Genomic DNA, 25,186 nt, shown 5'->3' on the forward strand with positions numbered 1-25,186 from the left:
CCATCTCGACGAGCCCAAACCTGTCGTACGCAAATGTCGCCAGAACCCCACCGGATAGTTCCCCTGCGAACCTAAACTCAATATCGTCTATGGAAACCACTCCGTCAAGTACGACCGATTCGCTGTTCTGCACGATCGACACTTCCAGAGTAGAGAGCGGAGAAGGTGATAAGACTTCGGTGGGGGCAATTAGGACAATCGTTGAGAGAGAAATCCGGGGAAGGGGAGACTGCGTCAATTGGCGATGTCGCGCAGTGACAAAAGATCCAAAGAACCCGAGCCGGGTTAGGATTGCCTGTAGGGACGAGGCCGAACTCAAAATTGTCAAGGAGGTTGCAGAGAAAAAGATGGCAACAGGCACCCGAGTGCTACGGGACGAGCTTTACCCGATCAAGGTCGACAATGTCAACCGCTCGGTGGTTCTGGACGACGAAGGCAACATCCGAACTGGAGCTGCGGAGGCATTCAGTCAAGAAAACGAAACCACAGTGGCGAAGATTGCTTGGCTGAGCAGGAAAGATACAGCGAAAGCGTACGGATCGATGGTGGTTTACGTCACCAAAGGGAGCGATGCAAGGAGATTGTTGAGTGAGGGTTTCTTCCACGCTGGGGGAGAATCCGGATACACACGGGTATTTGAACGCCGGGTGCGTCCGGAGCAGTGTTACAACTGCCAGGAAATCGGACACAAAGCCTTCAACTGCAAGAAAGCCCAGGTGTGCGCAAAATGTGCCAAGCAAGGCCACCACCACAGCGGGTGCAAGGAAACGGTCATGAAGTGCGTTCTCTGCGGAGGACCACACGAATCTTTCAGCCACAACTGCCCGAAGCTTTATCCTACTAGCCAGAAGTAGGATACATTCTCTCGACTTGACAGTTGAGACCACTAACTCTTCTCCCCTTCGACTAACTGACCCCCCAAGCACCCTCGTGGCACTAACCGCAGGACTCGCTTTAGCTGCTGAAGATAGGACGCTAAACACTTGGAGAACATAGCCTTCAAGCGCGCCTGCAATTTGTCAACTAACCACGAGATTTCGACGATAAGTCAGATACGGTTTAGGGAATACTGCATCAGGAATGACAAATTTAAGGGCTGGTACGAGATCAAGGCAGAATCACAGGGAGGGATTATGTAACTAGCATCATGGCCCTTTAGGCTTAGCGCCTCCGGGCGGAATAAATATCCATCCATCCATCCAGCAGCAGGATCTCCTCTCCGTTAGCGTCCCCTTGCGAGAGCTTCCTCTCTCCTCATCGCACAACTCAGTCATTAGCCAGAACCTGACCCTGTCCCGCGACTCCCCTGACCTCGCCCCGTGACAGAAAATTGCATTTCTTGCCCGTCTTGGCGCAAGTACAGTGATGTCCATAGAAACACGTGGGGTCCCTACACGCCCCCCTATCATGGCACTTCTCCCCGCGGAGTCTGTGCCGCATCACCAGTTTCTCGCTTGCCGTCAGTGTGCCGTGCAGAAAGCCGCAGTCTCCCAAGCAAGCGCCATAGAGATGATACAGGTTGCAAAACCGCTTTCCTCCCACGTACTTCTTCCGGCTGAAACTCTCGGCCACTGTTGCCGATCGAGGTGGCAGCGGCATGTCGATGCGGTGGCCGTCGGCGTTGATCAAGATGATTTGCTTATCGATGGTGCCAAACGTAGGTCGCGGTCGTGAGCTGGCTGCCGGTGGGGCAGGCTTTGGCTGTGAAGCTGCTGCACGGGCTGCATACATGTAGCTGATTAGGGGCGAAAGGCTCCCTGTTGCGCTATCCGAAGGCGAGACGATATCGGCTGAGCAACCACCTGCCCCAAAAACAGGTTCGGATCCGCCGTTCTTGACTTTTTAGGTGTGCCCAGCACCTAGACGGTCAAGACCCAAACGGTGGCCACTGAACACGGCCTCCATGGTCACTGACAGAAACGGAAGGCTGGCAAATTCGTTCCCCGTCTGGAATGACTTTATCATGGTCACCTTTTCGATGACCTCCGGCAGATGAACATCTTTCTCTAGCATTCGGACATAGCCATTGTCATGGCAACAAGGAGAATGTGCCGGCAGGTCGGGTTCTTGGCGAACTGACGGAAGGCACCTGGATGAGAAAATCCACGTGTAAAGCGAGGGACAACTTGCTCAGCGCCAGAGTTCTTGGCTATGCCCAACTTGACAAATAGGCTTGACAAGCCCTCCCAAGATGCAAACGCTCGGCCGATCACGGGTACATTGACCAGAGGAGGGTTGATATTGTTGCACTGCAGCACTCAAGTCCACTGCCGCCCGCTCACCGCCATCGGCGGGGTCACCGGCAAAATATTTGTCGTCAAAGTGGCACACACAAGACCGGTCAGCTCCGTCAAGCTGCTAGAACGACACACCATGGGGCACGGTTACCATGTAAGCATCGGCATCAGCGTCCACCAAGACGAGCACAAACCCCCCGCCCATCTAAACATCGTCAGCCCTCCTATTGTTGCCGGTATTGACGGGGATGATCTAACCGTTGCCTCCTTCAACCCGTTCAGCTCGGCCTCCAACTTCTCGGTGCTTTGTTGCGTAGCGCGGGCCGCAACCCGCTCGCGCTTGAGGTCGCGGCATACATCCGTGTATTTTCGGTCTAGTTCGCTGAGTCGTACGGCCAGTTCCTAAACACATACGCTAGTTAGCACTCCCGTTACGATTGTTAGATTCATGACAGAGCGGAGAACTGTTCCACGCGAGTCTCAACCATAAAAACCAACCGTCACGTAGTTCACGCTGGCCTGCATCTGGGCGCGGAACTGGTCCACAAACACGTTGAGACCATCAGAGAGGTCGGACATCGTTGCGTACAATCGAAAATCTGCCCAGTCATCAAAGAACACCAACCAACGCGGGGAAAAGAAGAAAAAGGGAGCAAGAGCCTTGAGAGTACACTGAGTACCTAAGGTGTCGAGTTTCTGTGCAAACAGACGACAGGCAGCCACTCATCCAAGTGGCCCAATAAAACTCGGGAAGGGGTTACACAATCTCCAGTACGCCCTGTCCGACGCAATTGAACACAAAACTAGAAAATTCCAAGCTCGGCTGCACGGCCGATTGCCTTGTAGCCAACCAAAATAGGTCTCGAAGGGAAACCAGTAAAAATGCCAGGCAATATGAAATGTCACGAATATGCCAATAGGTGGGACTTAGGGGCGCGGGGCGCCCCGGGCCAATCGCTAGATGGATTAATCGGGACAAGGGACAGGGGCGCCAGCCAAGCTGCAAGGTGCTAAGATGCCTGGACTACGTTGAGCTAGTCATGCCCTACAAGATGTGACTAAGGTTTTCTCTTCGTTCTTGGCCGGTTATAGTCAACAGGCTCAGCCACCATCCCCACGCTGCAGAACGGTAAACGGCCAACAACATCCAGCCCAACTTCAAAACCACTCTAGATCGCTATCAAGCGCCTGCAACACAGCCGCTTGGAAAACGTGGTGAAGTCACACCGCGAGTCATCAGTACCCGGCAGGCTTGACACAGTCTGCCAACGAACCGCCCGTATCCGCTCCCGGGATCTAGAAACGCGTCCAGTTAGCATCCGAATCAACCGGCTCCAATTGGCGTATTGCTTACATTGTGGACAATTGAGAAGGGATCCCAATGCGGGTCCGTGTGAGGCGCGTACTCAACCCCGTTGATCATGTTCTGCACGCCCGCCTCATCGTCGCTGTAGTAATGGGCCAGGAAAGCGTACATCATATCGATGCCTGTGAGAATGATCAAGAAGTGCGGGACCCTCGGACACTCTACCAAGAAAATGAGAAACTAACCTGCCGCGACGCCAGAGCTGGTCCAGATGTTGCCGTCAGTCACCCACCTCGCGGTCGGCACCCAGGTGACATTCTTCCCGTGCGTGATCACCGTGTCCCACACGGCCTTGTTGGACGTCGCCCGCTTGCCCTCGAGCACACCGGCATCAGCAAGGTTCCTAGCCCCCGTGCACACGCTGAGAAGATACTCTAGTTTGGGGTATTGCTCGGCGATGAAGGCGTTCAGGGCGGGGGCGTTCTCATCCGACAAGATGCCACCGGGGATCAGAAGGACGTCCAGTGGGGGCGGGTTCTCAAAGCTGTGAGTGGCGAGGATTTGGGGCGCAGAGGCAGCCGCTCCTTTCGGGCCGCCCAAAAACACTCTGGACTTGACGAGGCCGATCTCGTGGCTAATGAGGTGGATGTCGATGTCCTTTTTGGGAATGAGAGCTAGAAGAGGCATCAGCATAGGTAGGTACGGATCCATAATTCCGTTGCCAAATCCGCGAGGCAACCTACTGCCGAGACCAACTCCAGCGGCCCCCAGACATCTAGACCCGTGTATTGGTCATAGACAACCTAACCACGGCATTTGCGGTCAGTTTCACAATTCTACCGCAGAGAAGGTGCTCATCAAAGCAGCTCACCAATCCAATCGACATCGATCCGTTCTTCTGAGCATGGGCAGTTGCCGAAAGAAGAGGGAGGAGCGTGCACGCACGCAAAATTAGGCTTTTGAGAGTCATCTTGTCGCTGGGAGCTGGAACCGTCTTCCGTCTGGGGTAAGCGTTGTAGAAGTCAGAAACTAAATTTGCGGGAGAATGTTCTACTGCTGAGGCCCAGACCACGTGGTGTTGAAATGCCTATACGGGCCGTACAAACAGCGGACTCTTATACATATCTAGGACCTAGCTTGCCTCACATCGCATGTGTTGTTGTCCCCACTAAAAGTAACAGACTGGCCCTATCACAACCATCATCCTAAGTTCCGAAGGGCCTCGGGAGATAACTATTGGGACCTGTCTAAAGCCGTACGGATATCTCAATCACGTGCATACGCAGATGTGGCAGGTCAAGCAGATCTGTACAACTTCCTGGGTTGTTGTTCCTCCGGTGCTATAAACCCGAGCTGGTTGTCAGACCTATTCGCTCAAAAGCGCTCAGGGGTTACCAATCCCCTTCCACCGTTCCGTCGCAAGAGCCCCGCACTCCAAGTGCATGGCAGACGCATTTTCACAGAGAACTCCAACAGCTTGCCGCAACATTTTAACTTGATTGGACCCTTCCTGCCCGTGGTCGTCCGGTGACCAAAGTTGAGAGAGTATTTGGGCCCTGGCCCTTTGCGTCAACATATTCATTAGAAGGAGAAGGTAACATCAACAAACCCATACAGCATCCACGGTGGCACTCTACTCTCTGTAGGTAATGTACGCGGCAACACAACTTGCAGGAAACTTGAGGGCCCCATCGCAACCAACCCATCTCTTCTTGGTAATTGATTGCCGCCTCCGCAGAGTCACCCTGAACCCAGCCCTCCAGTCTCTCTTCTGAACCCTAACTCCATCTCCTCAGAACCTTTCCGATGCAGCAACCCCGAGGCTCATTCCCTTAGGAATTGGGGACCTTCTTTTTTCGGTATTCCATAAATACGATTGCATGACTCGGACATTTACCCCGTCATTCTTCTTGAATCTCAACCAGGGCCAGGGACGGCATGAATCCCTCCATGAGCGTCGTTGTGTCGCGAGAGGAGATGTGGGCATGAGGTTTCTAAGCTCGGCCATATGTAATGGAGGTATGTACCGACCCTCCTACCAAACCCCAGGCACCTATGGTAACACTGGTACTTAGACACTGCTAAACGTGGTTACCAATCCGCACCGCCTTGTTTTAATGAATCTGCCTGGCCATGTGCCTCGGGCTTATTTCTCCCATGTTTTATGACCGAGGTTTCGTGACGCCTTTCTGCCACACGGAGCAGAACTTATGTCAACAAAAGCATCACGGGCATGAAAGAGGCCCCTGGTTTAGTCCAAGAGTCGAGGCCTAGCAACGCGTTATTCGTCATTTTCCGCCACAATGACCTAACTCGGGACTGGTAGCACTCCTTCAAAAATGTCGCCAGATTTGCCAGCGGCCTAACGGTGCCTCGGTATTTGACGGAGGGAAGCATCACAGCTGTGTAGGTACCTCCCTACCCGACTCCTCACACTTTGACCACCTGAGCTCCATGTTCACATCGTCTTTGGGACGGGGATGACGACGCCTTCCATAAACCCTTGGGCTTATTGAGTTTTAGAGTTCGAGGATATCCATCTTTGATTCCCTGCGATTTACAATAGCACGCCCGTGAAACTGACTCGTTGTCGGCGGCCAGCGATCATCAAGGCCAGCCGAATTACGCCTCGCCCCGTGCCAGCTTCAATAGCAACATTTCCGAAGAACGCCTGACAAAATCTCAGGCGATCAAAAACCCCAATGCCATGTGCTATCGATTCCTTCGAAGCCGAGGAGGATGGTAAGCTTCAATTAGTGGAGGCGAGGGCGGGGGATCCCCAAGGCGTCTCCGAGAACCAACCCTCCCTCATGCTAACTTCACCTCACTCTCGTGGCGTCATGCCCCCTTTTCAATCGGAGACATTGCCAAGGTGAGCTATTCTTGCGCCTCCGGTGCGGGTACCTCTCCCAACCATCAGGACATCGTCCGAAACAGGAAATAGGCGGCGTGTCGAGTCGGCTACGAGTACCAAATTCGGGAAAAGAGAAGCGAGCAACGGGGGTTTCAGTTGCATGCAATGCAGGGAACGAAACTTATGCAAGGTCCAGTTTGCTGGGACTGTGCCGCAGAAATCCCGGGGGCACGACTCGGTCATTGTTCTGATCCCCCAGGGGCCAGCCGCCTACGTGGGGGGAGCTGAGGGTGCCAACGAGCACGTCATCGCCCAAATCCTCGCGACGGTAATTTTAAGCCCTCTGTGTTCAATTTTCCGAGCACGCGCACACGCACGCACATGTCATGATGCGCACGTGAAAACGCGACCGAACGGATTTATCAGTGACAAACGAAGGCGAGAAGCATCTTCTGGAGGCCGCTTCAAGGAGTTGTCCGATGTTTTACCCCTCTGCGTTGGTTGGGTCGAATGTTTCTCTCCGCGATTGACGTCGGCTCAGCTCATCCGCCCTGGAATTACCTCACGCTGCTGGCATCAACCCGTTGGCTGTGTTCGGGTTGTCTTCCGTTTTTGGCTGTTGAAACGTCTCAAATCCGGGTCACGCACAAAAGTCAAAATAGAGGGAAAATACCACACAACCAACATCGGAGGATTGTGGTCCCTTTATCAGACCCCCAATGCTTATTTCAGGGGTCTGCATGATGTGACCCAGAGCACTGGGACTCGAATTTCTCCTGGTAACCCCCGCAAAGCACGAGGTCAGCTCCATGTCTTGGAACCACGCAGCTGAAGGTGCCTTGCGTTGACTGGCTTGCTTCGACCCCCACGAAGCTCCCTGGCCCCTTTTGGAGCCCAACAGCACAAGGTACCCGTCACCAATGGCTCGATAGCACGCAATGCACCAGAGCAAATCGCGCGATGTCTCCACGTCGATATATCGGCCTTCCCAGCCGTCAAACCGCCGTGATGTTTGCTATCATCCTCCTGCTGCCGCTGATGGCCGAGTTTCTGTCGCGCCAACGACCAACAGCGACAAGCCAACGTGTTGAACGCTGAAATTTGATTGATATGACTGCGCGACGACCGCAACCATGTTGCACACCCGCGGCGACGCGGCGCTCGACGAGGGACAGCTGCTAGTCCTGACGATCCTTACCCGTGTTGCCTCAGCCCTCTCCGCTCTCGGTGTCTTGACCATTATCACGACCTACTGCCTGTCGAAGCACTTTCGCAACCCCATGCACCGTCTTATCGTCATTAACGCCTTTTACAACGCCCTCGATGTGACATGTACTATGATTTCGACGAGTGGGCCGGCGGCCGGGAACTCGTCTACACTATGCCAGTTTCAGGGGTTTCTAAACCAAATGTGAGCCTCGTCCAAAAAAGCTGAATGCAAACGTGCGGTTTTAACATGTTATTTCCTCAGGTTTCCCATCGCAGACGTCCTCTGGACTATGGCCATGGCGGTCAACGTGTACTTGATCGTTTATCGCAGCTACGACATCGAGTCGCTCCGACGCCTCGAGTGGAAGTACATGGTGGGAATCACGACCGTCACCTTTATCCCGGCCCTAGTGCTTCTCTTTATCCACACCGACGAGAATGGCCCCATGTATGGCAGTGTAACGGTAACAACCCCATTTACTATTCTTGCTCAACCCCTGAGTTCCCTAGCCTAGTAAGCTGACAAGGCATCTACCCAGCTATGGTGCGCCATCGCCCCTAAGTGGGTACTATTTAGAATTGTCCTGTACTACGTCCCCATCTGGTACTGCTCCCACACTACGCCGCGTATCTTTCCCCTTACCAACTAACATTAACCTCCCCATCAGGTCCTCCATCTTCGCCACAATAGCTCTCTACCTCCTCGTGGGCATTGAAATCGCCAAACGCCGCCGCATCCTCCGCTCCATCAGCAGCCAAGCCAAACGCCACCGTCCTCGACGAGGGCATCCCACCGGCATGCATCCACCACCACCACCACCATCACCACGACTCCTCCTGCGGCAACTCTACTACCGCCGAATATGACAGCAGCACCAGCCATCCACACCCACACCCAGCATCAACATCGACAACAACCGACGAATCCCCCTCCCCAACCCTCACCACAGACATCGACACCGCCCCCCACAACCTGAAATACCCCCAACCCCAATACGCCGCCTCCACCGCAACGCGCATCATCCCGGCTAACCCTTCCTCCCTCTCCTTCCGCCAATACATCCTCATGCCGCTCTTCTTCTTCCTGGCACTGTTACTAGTGTGGGTGGCGCCGTCGACCAACCGGGTCGCGTCCTTTGTGGACCCGCACTCATCGTCCTACCCGCTGATGCTGACGGTGGGGGTGATGGGGTCGCTGCGCGGGTTTTGGAACGGGATCGTTTTTGTGGTGGTGGGCATGCGCTCATGGAAGAGGAGGCGGGAGTCGGATGAGGTCGCGTTGAGGCCGGTTGCATGTTCGGGGGATGGGAGCGGGAGGGGGGAGTGTTAGAGGGCAATTTTTTTGTAACTAAATAAACTTGGTACCTGGTACATACCATAGCGCGCCACCCGACTCAGGGAAAATGATCTTGGGTACCGTTTTCTGGGGTGGGGACCACTTTGTGCGCAAAATGCTCACTAGATCATTTTGTGCAGAGAATATGTTGCACGCAAAGTTCTCCTAATTGGTGCAGGCCGTTTTATTCTGCCATTCGTTTTGGTTTACGGAGGCTGCGTTTTGCCAATGGCAGTTTTGTGCTACAGATGGATGGATGGATGGATGGAATTTATTTCGCCCGGAGGCACTGGGCCTATAGGGCCTTAGCACGCTAACTACATCCGGATCAAATCGTTTTGCCTTCAACTCGTACAAGCCCCCTACTTCTTCCCTCTTTCTCGCTGCACCATTTACCTCTTGCCTTGGTTGTTGTTAGCAGATCAGCTTGGAGGCTACTTTCTCCAAGTGTTCAGCGTCCTATCTTCAGCAGCTAAAGCGGGACCTGCTGGTTAAGGCTCGTGGTTGAGGCTCGTGGTGTTGAGTGTCGGCTTCTTCTACTGTGACTGGTCTAGACTCTCCTCCTCATTCAGCTCCAGCCTTCCTGTTGCCATTGCGGGACTGCCTTCATATCTGGTGACCAATGCCTTGTATCTGATGGCGCTTTCCCTCTCAGATAGAACGAGAGGCTTCCTCGTCTTGCCACTGTGCATTGCAGCATGTCTTCCCTCAGAGCTGTCCATCTCACGCATCGGAAAAGAAAGTGTTCCACTGATTCCCTCGCTTGTCCACAGGCACAAAAGTCTGACTCGACCGCCCTGTGCTACAGATAATACCCACATTGAGCATGATCTTTGATCGTGAAAATGATTTTCAGTTCAAAGCTCTCACCTAATCACCTGACCATTTTCCTGGCAACTTTATTTTCTACACTTAAGTAACACACGACTGTGAAATTGTCATCCATCGGTCGGGTCATCTTTGCAGTCAAAAGCATCCTGGTTGCAAAATGATGACAGAGATCATTTTCTCATGAGGAGATCATTTTGCCGGCTCAAGACGGTCACGTGGGTGTAGGTTCATCTTCCACCAGCAAGTCTTTTTCAGGTGCCCTGCCAAGCCCACATGCCCCGGATTTTGATGCGAGCGCTGCACTCCACCTCCAGCATTCCTCCGTCAACTTTTTGACCTTCAACTTCCAACCTGCAGTCCACGCCACCAGGAAAGCTGACCGTCAGATGCAACGCGAAGTCGCCCGCTCGCAACTCAAGATGACGCTGTCAACTGATATACAGGTTTTAACTCGTGTTGTCGCATTTTTTTACCGTGCAGCGATTTTTCACAGTACTGGTAAGTTAGGCTCCTAGGGTAGTCTTGCTGCTTCGCATCGACTTCGCTAATTGACCGTGTCGCGATGGCACCCGTTGCAAACTCTCGTCCGAGAGCCTCGTCGACTTGCTAGGATTTCCGCACAACATTCCACACTTGTATGCCAATGCAAGTCTGCCCGCTCCTGGGGTCAGCTCCTGATCTAAGCGGCCTCGACACCCATCCATTACTAGCCATTTGGTTACCGCATGTTGCTTCCCGCCCCCCAGCTACGGCCGGTATGGTCACCTGGACTGTCGTCCGTAGCCTAATTTTTTTACACTGAATTGACCAGTCCAACCATCACCAAGGCTGGCAGCCTCATCGCGACCTCGTCTGCAATGCCTCTGCAATGCCCCTACACACCTTCCAATTTTGCGCTCGTCCAACTGGGTCTGGTCAGTCCTCTCATTGTATTTTCAGCCGTCCGGATTTTCAGTCTTTTATACTGATCAAGCGTTTTCACAATTTACCAGTCACATCTCGATCCTGACCTGGACACACTACTCCCACTCTTCCGTCGGTTTCGGGTCTGCCCGTGCCCACTTTCGTCATACGCTTTGCCGCAGGGTGATAGTCGGGGCGCTCATGTCAGGTCGGTGCGGGATGACGCCCTCCAGGACCCTAACCCATCGCTAACAAATGGACAGTTACTGGTACCTCATGTTGCACAGGCGCTGCTTTCTCAGGTATGACTGTCCTGCAAATGACTCAACCAGTCACATCGTTGACTGACAGTTTTTTCTGCAACAGACTAAATCCCGGACAGGCTGGTTCTCGTAGGTAAGAACCCTCTAGTTCTGACTTTTTCACACCAAGGTGCTGACAGGAACATGTGCCGCTAGACTGCGAGGTGACTGGGCCGTTTCCCATACCCGTTCGGATACATCAGCGACGACCTGACGCTGTTGCCTGTTCCGCGGCTGCTGGGACCACAACCGGCACCATCTTCGCCAGTCTGCATTCCTAATCCTGTTGTCAGTGTTCCCTGCACCCGAATTCTCGATTGCGGTTGACTGACCGAATCGCCATGCTATTTAGTCACCCAGACCCCTGCACATTGCCGCATCGACCCGTCCATACTGGTATGTGTCCTTCCGTCACGTCGGTGTCCTTGGCCAGCATTGCTGACGGGCTGACGCCCGTAAGTAACTCTAGTCTAGAGCACCCGCGACTTTAATCAAGGGATCCAGGCGAGCTTCAGTCCACGGCAATTGAACGGCCGTTCAAAGAATCTGGCGTTGCATGGCCACAGATTCAAATCGCTGCGAGGCTGGCGCGTGAAGCTTTTTGGCAATTAACAGCGTCGGCAGCGGAAGCGATGCGACGGAGGAGTGGTGGTGGCGCACGGAAGTTGCGGAGCCGGCTGCGGGGAGCGGGGCCGGGGGTAGGATACCTCACTGCATCCATCAATCACTCTTCCAAGCTCAAGTGCAGCCTCCACCGGCCAGAGCCTTTTCAGCGGCAAGATCATCCCAGTGATCGACTGCAGCCAATCAAGCTTCACAAAAATGCATCCCTGCATCCTGGACCTGCAGCCAGCGGAAGCCGCTCGAGTCTGCACTTCTCCGTCACAGTTCTGGAGCCGACAGGGGAACGCATTTGAGTTTAGCGACATACGGTAGATGGGTCAATCAGAGGAAGTAGATGTCGTGGTTGACATAGACAAATGACCCCTTTTCTGCCCGAGGCACCATCCATATCCGGTCAGCCCCGACGCGGGGGAGCCCAATGATCTCGCGTCTCTGTATGATGTGGTAGATCGGGCACTCCAGAATGAACTCCTTCTGCGGGAAGGTTGTCTTGGCCTCGGTATGTGTGACTACCGCGAAGAGGTATGTGATGCCAGTTTGGAAGAAAGTGAATATGCCATCAAGCCGTGCAATTGTCCAAGTATCTCAAGTCGCCGCCTAGGACACGGATGAAGTTGCCAAGTGTAAAAAGCCTCCTAGTTGTTGATTCCCTATATACAGGTCAGAAAACATGTTGGGTCTGCCGTCACTGCCGCAGTCTGCTCACCTGATCGCAAATGACAGCTTTTCTGCCCATTGGAACTGGCCCTTCCCCCAAGACATCACAAATGGCCGGTTGTAATCCTTGGAGAGTGCTGCCCTGAAGAGCTGCATAAACTCGCAGCTGTCCTTCTCTTGACGTGGGCTAAGCACCTTGAGCAAAGGATCCCTCCTGCTCTTGACCCATGCGGCTCACAGGCCGTATAACGCAAGCGGTCGTCGATGTAATGCGTCTGCTGTGATTCCAAGACGACAGTCTCGTCGTTCGTGTCTCGCCGTAGTATGGATCATAGGCTGCAGCTAGCCTTGGGCAGCTACGTCGTAGAACGCTGAACGCGTTATGCACGTCAGGAAATCGGTTCTCGAAACAGCCCGCGAGGGCGAAAGAAATCGCCTGCCGTTCATTTTCTCGGCGGATGAGCGTCGGCGCTGGGTCCCGACTGTTCGTCGCAAAGACGTCGCTGATATAATCCCTGGTTTGGTCGGTTCGTATCATCTTATCCCCTTAACTCAACTAGTAGTTTTATACACTTACTTGTGCTTTGTCTCGCCGGTAAAGGTCAGGGTTAAGCGGCAGCCATACTCCGCTTCATGCAATGGAAGATGGAGGATCTGATGAATATTGGGCAGACCTTTGATGTTGAGGTACTCGTTGGATTTCTGTTCTGGCGATTTGCGTTGTCGCGTTGTTGACATGATAGAAACCACTGAAGGAGGCGGGGGCGGGACCGTTTGGGTTGGATGGGAGAGGCCAGAGTGTGCATGAATTGCTGATATGGTAGCGGCTGCTGAGAGTGAGACCCGACTGGCACCTCGGGGCTTCTGAGCATCGGCTTTCTGTCTCTTTTCCTCGCCCCGGATGCCTGCTAATTTCTTAGCTTCTCCGAGAACATGGAAAAGAAACTGCACCGCCTTCCGTCCGTGCAAAGTAACGCGGGCAAAATCGTCATAGAGATCGGTGAGATTTCTGCCGAAGATCGTAAGGACAGACAAGGTAAAGCTCCAAAAGGCTACGATGATCCAGTCCGAGGCGTTGACAGCGGCAAAGTTGTATGGAAACCGGATAGATGTGTCGAGGAATTGGGGCGCGAACCGGACGAGGAGCTCATGGAGATCGGGTCTGACGTGGCGGGGCCGGAGCCAACAGCGGAGAATGACAGGTGTGAGAACTGAGCTCCGGGCATGTTCATTCATCTTGTATGACCCTCTGTGCGTCTTGGGATTCTGGAGCGCAGACCACCCAGGTGGAAACGTGAAATCCTGGTACACCTTGGCAAGCTCATTTCTGGCCGGTTCGAGGAGCAGGCCATCCGGCATAAAAAGGACATCAAGCATGACGCGGGCAATTCCGGCGAATTCGGAATGTGCAGCATCAATCGGACGGGACCGAAGAACGTCAAGAGCAGGAAAGAGCTTGGTGATGTTGGCCATCACTTCCCCATTGCATACGACGCCGAGTCTTTTTTCCGCCTCATCCTTGGCCCTCTTGGAAGACAAGCCTCGGACAAACGAGATGTTGTCCAAATGTTGCATATAGTACCGGCCATTGTCGATAATGTTGTACTCGAGGTTTCCCCGCTGGTCGATAGGGATGTTGCAGCTGCGACATGGGAGGAGCGCTTGGTGACCTTTAGATCCGCTGAGTTTGGACTGGGAGGGCATGTCGCCCGTTATGTATTGGACGACAAAACTGCACACGAAGACATCTCGGCCACCAATCCTAAGATGTTTTCCCGGAATCCAAAGTCTTCATATGGAACAACGACTGGACGATGTTCTGCAAGGTCGGTGCCATGTGGTCTCCAATGTGAGTGGGAAAATCCCTTCCCCTCTTCCCTCGCAACCACTTCCTCAAAGAAAAGCCCGGTCAGATAGAACCCCATCGTCGCCCGGTACATGTTGTTGTAGAGGCCAAAGGCGTCGCAGAAGAGGGCCCACGGCAAAGAGATTTTATCATCTCCGACAAACTTGGTGATGATGGTGTCCCTGCCTTGATTGCTAATCTCCAGCTCGGCCCGATGAGGCGAAGTCAAGCGTACTGGTCGAGGGCCGCCGGCGACATGGTCAAAGACATACCGGATGACGAACTGGCTTGTCGCAGGCTGGTGTTCGCCGTCTGTGGGGTTGAACTTGTAGTCGAGGACCACCCCCAGGGAGGTGCCGGACAATGTGTGCAGGGTAGAGTGAAAAGTCGTTGTTTGACTTCCATCACCAACTCCGTCGATTCGGTGCCAATGTCGGCCGAGACCGTGCTATCCATGGCTGCCTGCCAATCAACCGGAAGATCGGACCGTCTGAACACCCTCTGGATTTTGACAGTCGCATTTTGGGGGTGCTCTGTCCTGGCATCGATGCCGCAATATCGCACTCTTCCCATGTGGAGGTTTCTGCATTGGCCCGATGTGCAGGGCCATGCCGGCTCGGCCGGCGCACATCTCCAGTACACGAAGTCTGACGGGAGGATTGGGCCACTGTCCGCATAACTGAAGAATTTCCCACTTGTTGACCGCACGCTCTCTCCCCACCACCGTGCCTGCCAAGGTTCGAGGACAGGTCCCTCAACAATCTGCGCAAACCCGCGGTACACCTTGTCTGATATTGCCGATGAACTGAGCAGGCTGACGGCCAAGCTCTCCATGTCGAATGCTAAAACCGTAGTGTCAAGTCGGGTGCTTGATCCCATCTGTGCCTGATCCAGTTTCACGGTCGACTGTCGTAACGTGGAGAGGGGAAGGATGTTTCTCATTTGCCGTGACAACTTGTCCTTTCGCTGGGGGATGCGCTGGAACTCGTCTAGAGACGTTGCAAGTTGAAGGACCTCAAGGAGATGAGAATGGGCGGTTCTGGAGATGTTGTGCTTCTTTTCCCAGAGTGCAAATGCGAAGATGAATGGCGACATGTTGAAGGGTTTGGGTGTATGGTGTATCGGCTCCGAAGAATCCAGCTCTGCGTTATCCGGAAGAACCTCGACGCCGGCATCGTTCTGGACGCTTGGGCCGACGTCTTGGTTATATGGATCTTCGAATCCGACGTCTTCTTCTGCTTCAGGCGGGGAAAGATTTTCGAGAAGGGCAGAGGGAGGCAGAGCCGGCTCATCGGCGAGAGGTTGTGTACACTCGCTAAGCTCCGCTTCCGCAAGCGCCTGCTGAATGATTTTCATAGTTGTCAGGGTGTCGGAGTTCACTGCTTCGTCCTCGGGTGCTGGTGGCGGCAAGTCGGCAAGCTCGTCTAATTCCTGATCGACTGGTGTAGTATCTGACGGAGGCTCGATCCTGTCGTTGAACTCAGCGCTGAACAACCAATCCTCGACTGCGGCGATGGGCTCGGTTCGATCATCTTCATTCTGCATCAGCGGCGCGCTGGATTTCTGCTGTTGCTGCGTCTCACTGGCTAGAGTGACTTCGGCATCTTTCCGTCGCTTCCAGGCGCTGGCGAACTCTGTCGGGTCTTCGGGTGCCCGCTTGGGCACTTTGAGCCGGGGTGCAACGGAATTGTTGATGAAGCGCCACATCTTCTGGATGCTGGTAACTGCAGAAAATCGTGTCGGCGTTTTGGCCTCGCCATCTACGGGCGGGATGGTTCCCGGGGCGATTCAAAGTTGCTCGACTGGTGGGAGCACATGGACCATGCCCACCGCGTCTCCCACCACCAGCATCGCGAGGGCCGCCATTCACCCGCGCCATGGGCCCTGAGTGGGACGCGCCCTCCTAAATCATCAACTTTTCCAGCCTAAGCAAATTCGCACCAATTACCCCGGATGGGTCAAGTTTTCGGCATGCCACTCTTCCACCATTGCATCAAGACCACCACCCTCCGTCGCATCCAGCTCTGCGCGTTCGGTCAGTTTCTTGTCGTCGCATGGTCATCAAGAACCGACCGTACCTCGCTGACACCAACAGTCATGCCCAAGATGCCACCGTCCATGACGATAGACAGCGAAACGGCACGCAGAACCCACCAGGCTGAGTCCCAGGGTGCCGTTATTCCAAGAACGCAACAAGATGACAACGACAACACAAACAATTGACACCGGGTGTACCCAGGCCCAGCGACGATGACGTAGATGTTCGTCAGCCCGCGGTACGGAGCAGGAAAATGTGACTTGTTGTTATACACGTTCCCCCGGGACGATGCCAGACATCGAAGGTTTCACCAGTCAGCTCTAGGTAAGAAAAGGCTGCCTTTGCCCAGACTGACCAATAGCTGACAGCTTTTTCACAGCAGCAGCTACAGACCGGAATGGGATCGTCTCAACGCGTGGACGTTTCTGTCAAGAAGCGAAAATACACACCGGCCTTGGACAAGGACACAAAGCAGGCTATTTATGCTCGGCTGAAGTCTATCGAGTATCAGCTACGTGTTACATACCTTCTGCATTTGACGGATGAAGCCCAAGATGATCTGGTTCGGCACTATCTCGACGACATTGAGGGCGGCGATGCCGAATACGTCCACGAATATGCTGCGTCGAGGATCATGGGCAATTGCTCTAACTGGCAGCTACGGTGCATCGACAACCTTATTGTGAGTTTGAATGGTCCTGGACACAACCCCTCGATTGCTAATGCACCCCAGGCGTTGAACAGGAAGATGTGTAGGGAGAGCGCCATGTACAAGAACTGCAGAGACTTGGTGAGCATCAGGGGGGAAATGAAGGACAAGTACAGCCCCCAGCTTTTCGTCGAGATCTTCGATTTCGCTAGCGAGTACATCGACGTGGCTGGGAGCGGCAAGAACGTCCAAAAATGGTGCAAGAGTAAGCTCCTGTCTTAGTGTGTAAAGTCTCTTGGTGCCTAACAGTCTGCAGTCCTATTCATCGAGCTCGCGAGCCGTGCCAAGCTGGTGGTGGACTACGAGAGTGACCCGAACTCGAAGCGAGTGTCCGACAATGACCGTCTATCCTTCATTTCTTGGTTCAAGACATTGATCAACTCGACCAAATTCAGGGACTACCGTCCCAACCCCCGCAACATCAAACGATACATCAAGCCTCGGGCATCCAAGAGGGGTAGGAAGGAGAAACGCGCGTTCGTCAAGAGGCGCCGGCCGGGCTGTGCCGTGAATGGAACCATGTAGAGGCAGTCGTGATGGAGACTCGGCAGGCCAACGACCTCGTGGCGGCAGTCCTCATCCTCAATTGCCTGCGCCATCTTCAGAATCGGGAGGCGCGTCAGTTCCTCAGCAGCGCCGGTATCGGTCAGAGGCGTGATGACTAAAAAGACGTAGGATTGGTCGGAACCTGGGTGACAGAAGCATGTTAGCAGGCCAGTACGGCGACCCAACCTAGTGTGCAGAACTCCGTTGACAGGGGAGCCTGCGGCTTGATGGCAAAACCATGATGGCCGAGCAGGTAGCGTGAAGATGGATCGAGGGTAGCATAACGATGACCGAGACGATGACAAGGATCACGAACCGTGCACAGCTTCGTGCGTCATAATATGCTCGAGCCTACCAAGCTTGTTGACTCGGTAACGCACATACTGACCCTGTTGATAGACCAGGCGTTGCGCGCCCATAGGCTTGTTGCTAACAGGGTTGAGGCGGGTTAGCGCTGAAATGAGGAAGCATGGGGGCCACATACCTATCTCCAAACGAGACTTTCTTCCACCACCTGATCGGCCAGTTCGAAGTCACCACAATGTTCTTGCCATAGTCGGCTTGATACGCATCGCGTAGCTGAATGGAAAAGGGCAGACTTAACTCGCCCTCCCGGACAGGGAATCCCATTGCCTTGTACACACGCGTCTTGACGAATACAAGGACACGCGCGTCGGGATGGGACATGTCATCGACAACCCTGGCGCCGATGGATGGGTCGTCTTCGTCTTCCAGATCGGTACGGCCAAGACTTTCGCGAGGAAGCAACACTGAGAACAGTGTAGGAGCCGCAGATGCAAGACCCTTCAGCTTGGCAGTGATGTCCGGCTCGTCGTGTGAGAAACCGTCAAGCAGTGTCAAGCGCACAGACTGCAGCATATTTTCGTATGTCAGGCAGTCCTTCTCAGGGTTGCGATGGTTCGTCGTGGTCACAATGTTCTTCCACAGCCTGTAAGCCTGTCAGCCTAAATCGAAGGGTACTGCACCCGTTACCAACTCCCCTAAAGGTACTTGTTGTAGATCAGACAGCGCCCGCAGAGTTCCCGCAGAGTCTCCGCAGAGTGGGCATAAGGTTCGGAGAACCCAGCAGCTGTATCGGGCGGCACATGACGACGCTCTGAACCACTAGTAGAGTTTTTCAAAATTTTCATGGGACACGATCACTTACTTGTGTTTCAACTCTCCAGGAAGAACCATCAACAACGACGCCAACCCATACCGGCGGAATACATCGATGTAGTGCAGGCCGACGTGCACATTGGGGCGCTGCGCCCACTGTCGGTACTTGGTCGCCTTCTGGGCGACGGTAAGCTGGCCAATGTTGATAGCATCGTCAACAGCTTCCTCGTCCTCCTCGACAACCTCGACCGGTACGATGGCGACCTGTGCTTCGGAGCCTGCAGGCGAGACGGCGCGAGAGGTGGCGCGGGATCCTACAACAGATGTAGTGCCGGCGGTGGCACCGCGGCGACGAGCTGCCGCCGCACCAGTCGCAGTGTTAGTAGAGCGCGATGCAGCCTCACACATCAACTGGAACAAGCGTCGGCTGACAAAGATAGTCTCAAAGTATTCCTGCAACATGCCTCGGGCTGCCTGCCCCGTTCCCGGGCTCGGCCGACGATAGGATCGAGTTGGTCTTGACAATGGCCGCCAGCGCGGAATTGTGAGAATCTCGACGACGTTGCGGCCTTTCGACCTTCGTGGCTATCACCATGTCAGCAGCATTGGCCTGTGCAGGTGAGCTGGGGTTTGTGAGAAGACCGCCTTCATAGCCCGCACAAAGGGCCGTTTGATGTCGGTCTCCTTGAGCTAAAGCAACAAGATGATGGTCATCAAAACGGACCAACGGGCGTGCTCCTGGAGGCTGTACTTGAGTACGTTGTATGGCGACTGGATCCGCGCCCAACTAGGGGGGAAGGGCATCCGCCGCAGGACCTTGGAGTACTCGACAACAGACTCGGGTTTCAGCGCAGCGTCGAGGAGGACCTGATGGGTCATCTTAGTGATGCCGTTGAACTCCGAATGCGCTGTATCACTGGGTCGGCCGCTGATGAGGTCCAGTGCTGGAGCGATATGCTGAACAGCAGGAGCGTCGATCGATAGGCCGTGCTGGGTCGAAAAGGCCTGCTTGCGGTACTTCTGCTGCATGTCGTCCATCGCACGGCGAAGCCGAAGCATCTCCATATGGGCGCGTGTCTGGTCCAAGACGTCGAAGTCGAGGTCCCCACGCTTGTCGGCAGGGACTTTGCAACCCCGGCATCCGAAGTTGGCAGCAACACCAAGGCAGCCAGAGTTGTCTTGTTGTTGTGGCATATCGCCGGTGAAGGCGATAATGGGTGCGCAGAGGAGTGTTTGTACCCCGTTGACATCAACAACAGTACCGCGGTCGAGGGCTTTGAGTGGAATCAGCGCCTTCATAACATCCTCGAGGTTAGCGCCATGCGGACCCAGGGTGACTGGCAGCACATTGATCTGGCGCGTGTGCTCCCGCCTCGGCATAGCAGCGATCTGAAGTAGCAGCCCATGATAGACTTGGTCATCGTTCGGTATAAGCCAAAGCCGTCATTGAAGTTGAGGCAAGGCAGGCTCCGTACTTGATGCAGGTATTGACTGAGGACGAACTTCTCGATAAGCGTGTCGCGGCTAAACTCGGTAACCTCCAACACACCAGGGGCAGGGGGGACGAGGCAAGGCGGCATCAACGCTCCTTGGTCCTGGAGGAAGACACGGCGGATGAGCGGGAGGCCGAGACGCGCCCTCGGGTCGTCCGGAAACGACACAGCGCTACCGTACGCGTAGTCGAAGCCGATATCATCACGGCGGCGAGAGACCTTGGCCGGTGGGACAAACTCCATAGGGCTATGGCTCAGCACCCATTAGTCATCGTCAACCTCGTCCTTCGTTAGGTTAGTCTTGATGACAACACTCCTTTCCTTGATGATCTTCGAGATAATGCGGCCTCGAAGAACCCGAGCAACAAGAAGGACAACACCTCCCTCCTCAGCCTGGTCAACACTGTCGCTTAGCTCCGCATCTGGGTTGGCACCAACAACGCCAAGGGATCGAGAGTGTTGACGGCGATCTCGGTACACTGCTATCACCTGGCCAATGTGGAATTTGCCTTGGCCGCTATGACAGTGCTTGCAGCTGAAGAAGGTGCACTCAAAGTCGACGATGTCGCCAGGGAAGATGGGTTCCTTCGACGGCAGTGGCGGGTAGTATGCGAACTCGCCACTGGTGGTACGCACTGAGCCCGCCCACTGCATGGAGTGCCAGAGCTCTGTGGGTTGGTCAACAAGCTCAGCCATACCGTAGTGCATATTGCCTGCAAGCTGCGACCCCTGGATGCGAGCAAGGAAGTCTACTGGGTTCAGGAAGAAGAGGTCCTGCATTGGGTTCTCGCCAGCCATAATGGCAGTGACTATGCGTGAGGACGATAACTTCTTTGGGTTGAGGGGCAGGGCTTTGGCGGTACGCATGTCGATGTGCGGCAAAGATTCTCGAACGTGGCGCTTCAGCGTGTCGAGACTCTCAGGCAGCTGTCTGACCTTCTCGACTGGGCCAAGCATCTTCAACAGCTGCAACTGGGCTGCGTACTGCTTGCGGGAAACGCCGTGGACGATACAGTACAGGCCCCAGCCGAGCACGAGATCCGACAGCTTGTGTGGCTTGCGTGGCTGCGGAACAGACTCAGAGCCTTCGAACGGGTCGCTAGGTTCGCGACCGTACGCATGATATTCTGCCCAGGGCGTGGCCACGATGATGGCATCGGCGACAACTTCCTCCTCCTCCTGTTCATCAACTGCCGCAACACCCTCGGCTTCATCGTCATGGTTCTCGACCGTGTCAGCAATGTATTGGTATTCGGCAAGGGCTGCAAGCTCTTCTTGAAGAGGCGCGTTGTCGACGAGCTGGTATTGTCCGGTCTCGGGGTCGGGGTACACGACGTGCTCTTCATCGTTCAGAACCTCGATGAGGGTATAGGCAATGTCATTCTCGTCAAAGTTCTGCAAAGGAATACAGTCAGCCTGGGATACCGTCGGGTGGGCATCATCGTAGGAGGGGCACTATCGCAGGGGGGCCACGATGGAGGACCTACAATTGCGGCAGTGTACGGCTCCCAGAGGTCGCCACCCAGCTCGTCAATCCACTCGTCATCAGCGCCAGCGATGTCAGTGAGGTGGAAATCGTCAAATTCTGCGACGTCGTCATCGGCTGTATTGCCCTCGCCGTACCGTGGGCGCTGAGAGGGCGAGGGCTGCGCTCCATGGTCATCGGCTCGGGCTCCCAGTGACGCCTCACGCTCACGCTTTTTGGCAGCACGCTCCCGCAGGCGGCGCCGTACGATGGCCTTTTTGGCCCTGTGGTACAGCGCGCGGGTCATCGCGAAGGTTGCGGCACTGCAGTGCCAACGATGATGAGGGGCTTGATGGAGGTTCTAGTCGGGTTTGATAGAAGAAGGGTTGACAGAAGATTTGATGGAGGTTTGATAGAAGGATGCGATAGAAGATGTGATACAGGACTTGGCTGAACCAAGTCGAGAAAGAAATTTGAGAGGAAATGGAATTTTAGGTGGTCGGTCTGTTGTAGGTAATCGGGTCTTTGTGTGAAGGTTTGGCAGGCGCAGCCAAACCCCTGAAATCTTATGGCAACATAGATGCGTCAACACATGAGTACCATCAAAGCCTGCTAGCAAAAATAAAAGCAAGTTGGGTATCAAGCTAATGAGTTACATGGAGCAAATTGACAAAAAGATAGCAATTATCAACGGGCAGCTAGATCCTCGCCCTCCCCTCCTCCAACTCAACCCGCTGCTGGCGGCTCCTCGTCAATCTCAAAGCGTTCTACCCACATTAGTAGCTCAACTACACAGGTAGTTCCAGGGTACGTAGCAGACATACCAAGGTTGGCCTGCGTCCTCTCGGCCCAATTCGTCTACTGCTTCTTTTGGCGGCGCTGCCGCTCAAAGACTTGGTGGAAGTGCGCCTGTGTCAAGTGCTTATACTCTGTATAACTCACCATTAGCAGTTACTGACATGTTAATAGGGAGCAATTGCTACTTACGGTTCTTCTTCGGCATATCGTCGTAGAACTCCAAGAGTTCTTGACGACGCGCCAGGGCAGTGTCCGTATCCTTCGCCTTAGCACGAAGGTACTCCGCCACCTCTACAGCCAAGCCTTGAAACATTGCTAACTAATGTTAGCTGCAGATATATAACGCTACTAATCATGAAATGCTACTTACTGCGTATGTAGTATTGGGCCAAGGGCGTGGGAATGCTCGTAGTCGATGCGGCCGGCCATATACGTCCACACCTTGAGCCAGTTCTCTGGCGAAAAGGCGCGGTGGGCTATGTCCTTCAGGACAGGCCGGGACAAATCTACGCGTATGTCGAGCATCAACGCATTCCCCGGGTGCTCAGCATGTTTTTTGAGTAAGGCCTACAAGTCGGTTATTAGTCTTGCAATACATTATAGATACTAGACAGCCAACAACAGAAAAAGCAAGAATACTTACTTCCATGTTCTTGACGACCCGGAACTTCAAGTTCTTCTGGTCATTCATGAAGCGGGCCCGGGCCTCTGTCCACTCCAGCGAATGGGGGTCTACAGACTCCCCGTATACAGCTTTGATATTCTGCCATACAGGTTAGCTAACTACTATCCAAAGCCTACCAGCAACTAACAGCTGCAACTCAGGGCAGGGTGCTTCTATACTTACCTCCTCGTCATTCTCAGGCCGCCGGGAATGGTAAAGAAAGACTTGCCAATGGCTGACGCTCGTGAGCTTACGCTCACGAGCGTCATCTTCGGCCATCTCCGCGACAACCGCAGCGGCATCATCCCCCCCCGGCCTCTCATTGTCCGGAGGTGCAGGGCGTTTCTTCCGTACTTAGCGGGCGTCCATCGAGCTTTTCGAGGCCAGGATCTTCTCTCGCTCGGTCTGACTTAAACCGTTAGGAATTCTGTATAGCGAAAAGGGCTGTGCCCAGCAGCCCACGATGCTGCAACAACATACGCGTGTGTCTGGGGCCCGCAGGGCGGGGTCAATGTGCTGGGCGTTGAACGGCCCGTTGTCGCCGAGGCCGTCGTCGCCGTCCGCAAAGAAGTTCTGTTGCGACATTGTACTATCAACCATTGTTAAGTCTCTCAGCCCATCAACCCTGTCAGCTAACAGCTGGAAACACTAGGTCGCCACATAAGAGAAGGGACTCGGGAGAGGGCCGAGGACCAGAGTCGATGTAAGTAAGTACTGCCAGCCATTGGGGGTGACGTTGGGAGCGCCGCAGCAAAAAGCATGGGGTCCAGGGGGGCGGCAGCCTCCTGGTACATCAGTAGAGGCTATGAAATTTGATAATAGTTGATGCGGTGACGACACGTAGTGACGTAGTATATAACCACAGACTCTGATCTCACCGCCGACGGGCACTGCGGAACGGCAGTGGGGACCCCGATATCGCACGTATAACAATGCCTGTGCTAAAATAGATAGTGACTTGTGACTGTAACTCTCTACCTGGGTAGATACTCTCAAGATCAAGAGGCCAGTCCCATACTCAAGACTGCGATACCCCCCTAAGTTCTCAAGAAGCCGACTACCACGACCGAGAAGCCGACAAGTCTCAAGAGATTACAAGTTCGAATCAAGATACTAACCCTCTATAAAAATTGGCCTCTCGATCGACAAGGACGTAGGCGCAGCCGCCATTGTAAGATGACTGTTAACCACCCCCTCAAAGACGTTCCCCCTTAACTGGGCCGGAGCATGAGGGACAGGGGTGGCAGTTGCAGTGGCACCGGCGGCCGAACCTTTTTGACTTTTGAGCCTCTATAACTATCTGTTTGTCTTGGTCGCAAAGAGAGTCGCAAATATAGTCGCAGAGAGAGCCGCAAAGAGAGTCGCAGAGAGAGCCGCAATTGAACTACAAACAGAGGCACAAACAGAGGCGCGATTGAACTACCTAATTGAACTGCGAATGCGGCTTCCGTCCGGTGTATCGTACTTGCCTTTTGCAAGGCTTTTTGTGCGTGGGGTGCTAAAATCGCCCACAAATTGACCGAACAAAGTTCCGCGATGCTCATGGCGAAGAGCAGGACGTGTGTCGCCTTTGTACGGCTCAATTCGACCCAGCATCGTCAGTTACCAGTCTCAGCTCTCTCGGCTCTCTACCGGATATGCTATCGTCCAGCAACCCGTTCAGTACGCCCACTACACCGTCGCAGATGCCACCTCTCCGCCGGGGGCCGATTGGACGCCGGGGCTCTGTTCAGTCAGCGGCATCCTCTCCATCTCAGTCTCAGAGTCAACTTCAACTTCCAGCGGTAGAGCCTGTCCCCGACCAGGTCTTTGATGGGGACCTATCGGCCGACGCTATCACGATGGAAGATAGGGTCCGGCTGCAGAAGTTCAATGCCGAGATGGCCAAGGAGGCTATGGTCGAATGCACTCTGTGTAAACAGAAGTGGTTTGACGTGAAGTTACAGGGAGAGATCTGCACTGGCTGTATAAGTCGTGATAGGGCGAGGCGCCCAGAAGAGCCGCTGTTTTATTCGGCCGACAACGATCTTGACTTCGGCGATGTCCCCCCTGACTGACCACCGCTCTCCCAGATTGAGGAGCAGCTCATTGCGCGCGTCCATGTCCATGTGGAGGTCTTCCTCTACCGGGGCCAACAATACAAATACCGCGGGCATGTTGTTAATTTCCTCCGCGATGTCGGCAAAGTCTACAACCAGTTACCACGGCTACCTCGGGAGCTGGATGTCATCGTCTTGCGGCCTGCCAAC

General features: G+C 54.3%; 9 protein-coding genes across 9 annotated transcripts in view; 4 read left to right on the forward strand and 5 right to left on the reverse strand.

Annotated features, from left to right (window-relative positions):
* CHGG_04028 (uncharacterized protein) overlaps positions 1-854 on the forward strand; it is a gene marked incomplete at both ends in the record, with an annotated part of 1,317 nt that extends 463 nt beyond the window's left edge. The window contains one exon of the mRNA XM_001223241.1: positions 44-854. Coding sequence (XP_001223242.1) covers positions 44-854 — 811 coding nt within the window. The remainder of the gene's footprint in view (positions 1-43) is intronic.
* A 551-nt stretch (positions 855-1,405) lies between these two features.
* On the reverse strand, positions 1,406-4,513 carry CHGG_04029 (uncharacterized protein; the record flags this gene model as incomplete). Its single annotated transcript, XM_001223242.1, has 8 exons — positions 1,406-1,487; positions 1,547-1,838; positions 2,432-2,639; positions 2,736-2,933; positions 3,592-3,725; positions 3,789-4,217; positions 4,287-4,318; positions 4,428-4,513. The coding sequence occupies 8 exons, from the start codon at positions 4,511-4,513 to the stop codon at positions 1,406-1,408; spliced, it is 1,461 nt and encodes a 486-aa protein (XP_001223243.1).
* A 3,017-nt stretch (positions 4,514-7,530) lies between these two features.
* CHGG_04030 (uncharacterized protein) lies at positions 7,531-8,936 on the forward strand (the record flags this gene model as incomplete). Its single annotated transcript, XM_001223243.1, has 4 exons — positions 7,531-7,808; positions 7,869-8,054; positions 8,146-8,168; positions 8,359-8,936. The coding sequence occupies 4 exons, from the start codon at positions 7,531-7,533 to the stop codon at positions 8,934-8,936; spliced, it is 1,065 nt and encodes a 354-aa protein (XP_001223244.1).
* Positions 8,937-10,024: 1,088 nt separating this feature from the next.
* Positions 10,025-10,487, reverse strand: CHGG_04031 (uncharacterized protein; the record flags this gene model as incomplete). Its single annotated transcript, XM_001223244.1, has 2 exons — positions 10,025-10,198; positions 10,407-10,487. 2 exons carry the CDS (start codon positions 10,485-10,487, stop codon positions 10,025-10,027), a joined length of 255 nt encoding a protein of 84 aa, XP_001223245.1.
* Positions 10,488-12,161: 1,674 nt separating this feature from the next.
* CHGG_04032 (uncharacterized protein) lies at positions 12,162-15,812 on the reverse strand (the record flags this gene model as incomplete). Its single annotated transcript, XM_001223245.1, has 6 exons — positions 12,162-12,252; positions 12,309-12,492; positions 12,620-12,774; positions 12,837-13,901; positions 14,000-14,291; positions 14,378-15,812. The coding sequence occupies 6 exons, from the start codon at positions 15,810-15,812 to the stop codon at positions 12,162-12,164; spliced, it is 3,222 nt and encodes a 1,073-aa protein (XP_001223246.1).
* An 885-nt stretch (positions 15,813-16,697) lies between these two features.
* Positions 16,698-17,377, forward strand: CHGG_04033 (uncharacterized protein; the record flags this gene model as incomplete). Its single annotated transcript, XM_001223246.1, has 3 exons — positions 16,698-16,825; positions 16,888-17,057; positions 17,109-17,377. 3 exons carry the CDS (start codon positions 16,698-16,700, stop codon positions 17,375-17,377), a joined length of 567 nt encoding a protein of 188 aa, XP_001223247.1.
* A 450-nt stretch (positions 17,378-17,827) lies between these two features.
* On the reverse strand, positions 17,828-21,782 carry CHGG_04034 (uncharacterized protein; the record flags this gene model as incomplete). The annotated part of the gene is made up of 6 exons (XM_001223247.1): positions 17,828-18,347; positions 18,567-19,094; positions 19,242-19,906; positions 19,993-20,229; positions 20,290-21,405; positions 21,498-21,782. 6 exons carry the CDS (start codon positions 21,780-21,782, stop codon positions 17,828-17,830), a joined length of 3,351 nt encoding a protein of 1,116 aa, XP_001223248.1.
* A 551-nt stretch (positions 21,783-22,333) lies between these two features.
* CHGG_04035 (uncharacterized protein) lies at positions 22,334-23,537 on the reverse strand (the record flags this gene model as incomplete). Its single annotated transcript, XM_001223248.1, has 6 exons — positions 22,334-22,404; positions 22,463-22,592; positions 22,715-22,840; positions 22,917-23,036; positions 23,121-23,282; positions 23,418-23,537. The coding sequence occupies 6 exons, from the start codon at positions 23,535-23,537 to the stop codon at positions 22,334-22,336; spliced, it is 729 nt and encodes a 242-aa protein (XP_001223249.1).
* Positions 23,538-23,696: 159 nt separating this feature from the next.
* Positions 23,697-24,064, forward strand: CHGG_04036 (uncharacterized protein; the record flags this gene model as incomplete). The annotated part of the gene is made up of 3 exons (XM_001223249.1): positions 23,697-23,725; positions 23,782-23,788; positions 23,924-24,064. 3 exons carry the CDS (start codon positions 23,697-23,699, stop codon positions 24,062-24,064), a joined length of 177 nt encoding a protein of 58 aa, XP_001223250.1.
* Between the last annotated feature and the right edge of the window lie 1,122 nt (positions 24,065-25,186).

The sequence above is a fragment of the Chaetomium globosum genome, genomic scaffold (genome assembly GCF_000143365.1).
Source record: "Chaetomium globosum CBS 148.51 scaffold_4 genomic scaffold, whole genome shotgun sequence".
NCBI classification, from domain to species: Eukaryota; Fungi; Ascomycota; class Sordariomycetes; order Sordariales; family Chaetomiaceae; genus Chaetomium; species Chaetomium globosum.